The following is a 7,691-nucleotide window of genomic DNA, read 5'->3' as shown; positions in this document are numbered from 1 at the left end:
AGCTGAGAAGCAACAAAGCACACCAGTCTGTGTGATCATGGGGTGTTGATGGGAATCAGTTATCAGGCATCTAAGACCCAGAACAAAATCATACCAGTGTGAATGCAGGGGGTGGGAGAGTGAAGACCCAAAGCCCATCTGTACATGATTGGACATCCTCTCACAGAAGGGTCACGAGGAAGAGATGACCCAGTCAGGGTACAATATAGCACCAATGAAACACACCTTTCCTCTAGTTCTTTAGTGCTTCCTCCCCGCCACTATCATGACCTCAATTCTACCTTACAAATCGGATTAGACACTACTACAGATAAGAGCCCGAAATTCAGGGAATCCAGTATCAATAAACCCTTCAGGGTTTCAACAATGATAATAGAGATACCAGGAGAATTAGGGGAGGGGAGGGGAAGAAAGGGGGAATCGATCACAAGGATCAACATATAATCCCCTCCCAGGGGGATGAACAACAGAAAAGTGGGTGAGGTGCAACAGGGGACAATGTAAAATATGAAAATAATAATATATAACTTATTAAAGGTTCATGAGGGAGGGCAGACAGGGGAGGGAAGGAGAAAATGAGGAGCTGATATCAAGGACTCAAGTAGAAAGAAAATGCTTTGAAAATGATGGTGGCAACCTATGTACAAATGTGCTTGACACAATGGATGAATGTACAGATTGTGATTAAGAGATATTAGAGCCCCCAATGAAAGTACTTAACTTTAAAAGTGGGGGGATACCAGTATCAGAAAGAAAAAGGATTGCACAATAGTTGTAATTGCTATCAATACATTATATGCCTGTAAAATGTTGAATTGGCAAAAAATTGTAGGCTTCTTACATACAAACCTAAAAATGTGGTTCCTTGGTTTGGAGGTTTAATATCAATCATGGTTTCATGGGACAGCCCAGTTAATTAGCCAATATCATTGTTTAGTACTTCTGTTTTACCTCATTTCTTTCACAGTGCCTGTGATCTTTTGATCAAAGATTCCAAAGAAAATTCTCATCAAAAGGTGGGTGATTAACACATAATTTCATATTCTCATGGGATCCAGATGTTCTGAAGTCATGGAGGTCGGATAAACCACTAAAACTGTCTGGAGAGAATCCTTAAGCTCCTAAAGCCTTCTTAAAACCCAACAGTGTTGTAGCTTAAAAGAGAATGTCTGCCTTGAGCACTGTGCTCTTTGAAGAGCCTTCTATAAGGGATCAAATGGACAACTCAAAACGTTAGCTAAGAAACTTAGGGGGCAGCGAGTTGATGTTAATGGGGCAGGAACATTTCAAAAACGGAGGGTAAGAACGGTTACAGAAAACAGGCAGTGTTACAGAATTGTACATGTAGAAATTGTCGAGTTGGTATATGCGCTGCTGTGGGTGTATTCTCAACAACAAAAATAATTTTAAAAACCTACCCCCTTACCCATGTCAAATGAACTTACCTGAGACTGAGGAGCCAAAATAAAATGTACATTCTTTTATGAAGTCATTCTACGGTCAAGTCCTTCTCTCCTTGAACATCCGTCTAGTATGTGCTCCATGAAGTCCGATGAAGCACAGGCAAAAGCTAGACCATTTCATTTTCCAAAGTTCGTTATTTTGAACCTTCTAGCAGCCTTCCACTTAAGTAAACCTATCCACTACTATGAAGTTAACTCCAACCCAGAGTGGCCCAATAGAGGGTTTCAGAGGCTGGAAATCTTTACAGTGGTCAGCTTCATCTAGCTCTTTCAGAGCAGCTGGTATGGGCTCGAACTGCCAATCTTGCAGTTATCACCTAATGAGTAAACCAAGGATTTCCCTAAGGAGAAGTATCTTTCTAACATCATTTTCCTTTTTTCTCAGAAAACTCAAGTTGAAATAAAATTGCATTTCTTAAAAGAAAATAGAGATGAGAATATCTGCAGGACTTTAGGGAACAATTCCTTTTCAAAAGACAAATCAGACACAGAACATAAAGATTGAAAACTTATAAAATTAAAATTCTATTCATCAAATGAAGTCATGAATAAAACGAAGTCACTCATATTTTTATAACAAAGATACCAACTAAAGACTAGTAGAGTCCTAGGAATTAGTAGGGCGAGACAGTCGACACCACAGAAAAATGGGCAAGATTCAAATGGGCACTTTTCAAGAGAAGAAATCGGGAGTGGCCATTAAACCTAAGAGGATGTTTGATGACATCACTGACCAGAGAAATGCAAAAATCACAATGATTTCTACGATGCACACATCCAATTGGTTAAGATTTAAATTTAAAGTCTAACAAAGAAAGTATATGAACCTGGTAGGAATCTACATTGCCACAGATCTGCACACCTTACAACCCAGCAGTTCTGCTCCCAGGCATGCGATTGCTGAGTTGCCACCGTCGACTCTGACTCCTGGCAGCCCCACTGCACAGAGCTGCACTGCCCCATGGCATTCTCAGGGCTGTGGCCCTTCAGAAGTAGATCCCCCCAGGCCAATCTTCTGAGGCACCTCTAGGTGGGTTTAAACCAATCTTTCAGCTAGCAGTTGAACACTTATGACGCTACCCAAGTGTGAGTCCTTTAGAAATGTGCTTGTGTGTAAAAATGCTCACTGCAGCATTATTTACAATAGCCCAGACATGGGACTGCCACAGAGTAAAGCAAGTTGTGGTATTAGTAAAATGACACATCATACAGCTAAGAAAATGAATAAACCACATTACACACAACATGGATTTTATAAGCAACGGTAAAATATCAGATACAATAAAACAAATGATGTAATTCCAATTTCATCAAACAAAACGGGGACAAAGCAAACACCAACCACACTGTGAAACTATTTAAAAGGGGGAGCAGGGCAGCCTTCCCAGGTCAGGACAGCAGTGAGTCATCTCTTGAGAAAGGGGGTCAAGAAGGGACACTCAGCTTTTCTGCATCTGGTGTGTGATCACAATGCTGTTTGCTTCATTTGTGTTATGTGTTTTTCTCATCAGTTCTTTTTCACAATAAAGTTTAAAACTAAAATAAAGGAGGACTTCTACCAAATATTAACAAGTAGCCTTACAGATTAAAATAGCATGACCTAAATTAGAAGACTCGCCAAAGCTAGGCCTAAGAAACAAGAGAAATTTAATAGGTGCAATATTATTAAAAATCAGTATGGAAATGGTTTACTTAACCATTTCTCAACCTTCCTAATGCCGCGACCCTTTAATACAATGCCTCATGTTGTGGTGACCCCAACCATAAAATTATTTTCGTTGCTACTTCATCACTGTGATGTTGCTACTGTTATGAATCAGGCGACCCCTGTGAAAGGGTCATTTAACCCCTAAAGGGGTCGCGACCCACAGGTTGAAAACCACTGACTTAACAGAAAACTGAGCCAATGGCGAATTACTTGTAAAAATTAAAAGCCTACTTCAAACACTATCTCCAAGTAAGTTCAAGATGAATTAAAAGTCCCTTTTAAGTTAGGTGAGAAAAGAAAGTACTAGAAGAAAGTAGGGTACCTATTGGTCCGTTTTCTGGGTAGGAAAGACAGGTTCAAGTATACGCACAAAGGCAGACCCCTCAAAAGAGCATCCGTACAGAAAGACCATAAAAGGTAAACAGGTAAATAATGCACTGAAAACAATTACAGTACAGGACAAAGGATTGGCATTTTAACTCATAAAAATCTTTGTATAAATCAATTTTTAAAAAGATAAACTAAGAAAGTGAGAGATAATAAGCAGTGAATATAAACGAGCAACTAAATGATTAATAGGCTTGAAAGACACCACTAAACTAGTAAAAAATAGACATTTTAGATGTAACTCTTCTATGATTAATAACTGGTTTTCTAAGAGTAATTTTCCATTCTGCAAGCCTGATATCCTGCAGTATGTCAATGTACACCACTTCTGTGGCGACGGTTGGGTATCATTAGACTCGCAAAACCTTACATGCTTCACCAAGCAATTTCACTTCTAGTAATACGCCTTTTGGAAAGAAATCATTTTTGTGCAGACATGGTATTTTAAGGTATTAACCATATTGTTGTTTATAGGTTACAGTAAAATAACCAGATAGTTAAATAGGAAACCCATCTTTAAAACTATAGTACACCCATGAAATAGTATATCCTGGAGCCAACAAATGCAAAGGATGTCAAAAATGTTTACCAAAGACTATGAAATAATGTATACCATAACCCCATTTTTAATAACATAATACACAGCTACCCATAGAAAAGAAAGAAACCCATCCTTCTGGGGAGGATGACAGGTGACTGCGCACACGAGGAGCCGTGGGGCTGCGAACTGCAAGGTGCTGAGCTGGAGCCACCTGGCTGGCAGTGCATTTTGTAGGTAGGTGTACAAGAAGGGATTCTGGGGGCACTGTGGGTCCCATGTCGGGCTGCCAACCAGTGTCACGGCTGAACTCAGCCACTGCTCCTCAGGAGAAAGGTGGAGCTGTCTGCTCCCTAAAGATTTCATCTTGAGAACCCTAAAGAGCAGTTCTATCCTGCCCATGAGGGTGCTATTGAGTCGGAATCAGCTAGATGGCGGGTGGGTTTGGACATGAGGAGTTCTGGCGGTACAGGGGCGGTACCACTAGGGCTATTACATACGAACCATCCTTTTAAAAAAATAAGCTATGTAAGCACCCGTAAGAGAATTCCATCAACATGATAAAGTTACTCTGATTTATTCTTTCACCACTGAAAGATATTCAACATATTAGACAGATCTTTGATAATAAGAGATAACCATGTAACCCTTTAAGGTGACATGAGTGTGTCCTTATGTGCATGATTTGAGGTTTCTTCAGTCTCTGTGCCCACCTTTCGCAGAGTGAAAATGATGTAGTGACTAGACAATTGTAGCTTTAAAAAAACTCCATTTCCCTACAAACTTTACTGTCCCTTGAACAATGTACCATCTGTCAGAACAATGAAGTTCACCAGGTAAAGAAACAGGCTTGGCAACGTCAGACTTTGCTAGACCTCCTGTCACTCATTCCCAGCATCTAACCCTTATTCCTGATCAGGAAAAAAGAGGTAACATTCTTCCTAAGGGATGATAGACATTTTAAAACATTTTCTATGACCTTCTTAGTTCCTTCACTCAGTAGCCCCAAGCAAACATGCACAGAATTGTCTAGACAACCACCTTCTTTATGCAAAAGAGTATGGAACTGTGTCTTCCTGATTCACTGTAGGCCATGCCAGGGACAACCAACCATCCCCCTGAAAGGCAAGGAGTAAATGTCACTTGACAGGTGAGACTACGGAAAAAAGTAAAGGTACACCTGCTTTCATTTGGCTTAAAGGGAAAAAATGGGCTCTACTATATATGCCACATACAGCAAAACTTTAATACAAGGTGGTTAAACACGATATTCAAATATGAAACTTTTCAATCACGTAAAAGTCATCTTCTGAAAGATGAAGTGGGCTTTTTTTTAATAGCTACCTTAGTGTAACTTTATAAAATTCTTTGCCGTAGCAATGCCTGATGACACTGATCTTGACACATGTTAGAAAGGGAGCTATTGGTATCTCAGCAGTGAGATCACCCACACCCAGGGTCACAACTCATCATCAGAGGACGGACCGTCTTCATCCCTTGCTTCTCGGTATCTCCCCATTGTCTTTCCTTCAGGATTATAGCTCTGCATTTTAATGTTCAGTCTTTCGGCCAATTTTTGTGCTGCCAGCTTGGCTTGCATTTCCTTTAAAACAGAAAGCAAAGCAAAATATTATACATCTCATCTTTTCCCTATAGGTTTTCAACAGAAAGCCATTTAAACACACACACACACACACACACACACACACACACACACACACATTACTTTCTCAAGCAATATATGGAGCTTCAAAAAGTTTGTGAGTCAATTCCATTACCTTCTAGTTCCATTTTCTATGAACTTTATGAACCCCCATCATCAAGCAAAAAGATCTACAGCAGCAGACAGGTGTTTATCACTCACTCACAGCCAATGAGTTAATTCCGACTCATAGCAACCCTACAGAACAGAGTGCCACTGTCCCTGTGGGTTTCCAAGGATGTAAACCTTGACAGGAGGAGAAAGTCTCATCGTCCTCCCAACCAGGGAACATCTGGTGGTTTCCAACTGCTGACCTTGTGGTTCACAGTCCAATGTGTAACCCACCCCACCCACATGCAGCCACTACACAACCAGGGCTCCAACACAAGAACAAAACCCAAACACATTGCTGTCGAGTTGATGAAGACTCATGGTGGCCCTGTGCAGGGTTGCTGAGGCTGGAAATCTTCACAGGAACAGACGCAGCCTCAACTTTCTCTTTCACAGAGGCTGGTGGGTTTGAACCACCAACCCTGCAGCTGGCAGCCCAACACTTCCCAAACAGTGCCAGGTACCATTCAAAAGCCTACGCTGCACAGCCCTAGTGACACACACAGGGTCACTGAGTCAGAGTCCACTGGATACAGGCTGAGTTCCCTCTTTCAGTTCTCCTTCATGGCTCTCATACTTACTGCCCACACCCCCCTGCCCCATGGCTATATACAAATTGCCAATGTACATCTTTAAAGTTCTACACAGAACATTGGATCTTTGGAGAAAAAGCTTAATTGAATCTCCAGAAATAAGAGATTATTTTATCTTCAGATGTGCCCACAGAGTATGTGGGCAACTCTTCACTACCCCGCCCCCAACCCTCATTTGACAGCTCTTCCCTGAACTGAAGGAGATGGACGCAAGGGGGCTACAGGAGCATGTTTCGTGGATAAGTTCTACTACCCTTCAATCCCTTCTCCAGGAAATTTGTGAAGCTCCCTTCTGTTTCAGTGACTCTTAGCAGGGTTCGGGGTGGCTCTCCGGAGTTGATAGAGTGGACGAGTGAGAAGGGAGATGACAGTTTGCACTAGCTTCTCCACATTTCCTGGCAAATCACCACTTTGGTGTTGCAGGAAGCGGTGATCCTCACCATTTGTTTCCTGCATTCCAGCATCTTCCCACTGACTCCTAGAGGTAAATATCAAGAGCTCTGTGGCAACTTGCCCTCACCAGCATTTCCTCAGAATCTAATTAAATCCTTTCCTCTTTAAACCACCAGGGGTAAATTCTTACTGATATAAGTCACATCCAACATACAGACGGAGATGGTGATGGTGGAGCTAATTCTAGCACTCTGAGTACCTCATAACTCTGTTTCTGCTGTTTCTGAAGAGCTAAAGACTCTTCAATGGAAAGCAGCTGGGTAGGCAGATGGTGAAGCGGCAGAAGCCGGGCTGCGGTGATGTCATCAAGGTGCTTCTTATCCCTGCGCAGCCTTTCTTCTGAGGACACAGGGGACTCGCTCCTTGGGCATTGGTCGCATGGGTCATTTGGTTGGGAAGGCAATCTGATGGGGAGAAAGTTTGTTATATCATCAAACCATTTTCTTTTCGAGATGGGTTTAAAAGGTAACAATAATCAGTTTACCCATATTATATCTGAAGATAAAATCTGTCTCAACATATTTACTACAAAATGGAAGCTTTTCAAGAAAATATTCTTATGGAGAACCATGTGATAATTCAGTTTTGACAAATGTCTATACATGGGTTCTGTTCCCTGCCTCCAAGGTCCCACCTAAACCTAAGTGAACTGAAGCTATTATTTCCTCATCTATTAATTCCATAAAAATTTGCCAAAGGGAAGCAGTTTCAGTGCACCTAATACCACAGGCTCTAG

At 41.4% G+C, this 7,691-nt stretch overlaps 1 protein-coding gene across 1 annotated transcript in view; it reads right to left on the bottom strand.

The window, feature by feature from the left end:
• Positions 1-4,657: 4,657 nt before the first annotated feature.
• The window catches only part of POLR2M (RNA polymerase II subunit M), an 8,369-nt gene continuing 5,335 nt past the window's right edge, over positions 4,658-7,691 (bottom strand). The window contains exons 3-4 of the mRNA XM_045286474.1: positions 7,155-7,359; positions 4,658-5,699 (exon numbers count right to left, since the gene is read on the bottom strand). Of these exons, the coding sequence (XP_045142409.1) occupies positions 5,556-5,699; positions 7,155-7,359 (349 nt within the window). The 3' untranslated portion in view covers positions 4,658-5,555. The remainder of the gene's footprint in view (positions 5,700-7,154; positions 7,360-7,691) is intronic.

This window comes from Echinops telfairi, unplaced genomic scaffold (genome assembly GCF_000313985.2).
Source record: "Echinops telfairi isolate 266 unplaced genomic scaffold, ASM31398v2 ScPeMD7_8;HRSCAF=38, whole genome shotgun sequence".
NCBI classification, from domain to species: domain Eukaryota; kingdom Metazoa; phylum Chordata; class Mammalia; order Afrosoricida; family Tenrecidae; genus Echinops; species Echinops telfairi.
The sequence above is the reverse complement of the archived record's forward strand: the minus strand, read 5'-3'. Positions and strand labels throughout refer to the sequence as shown.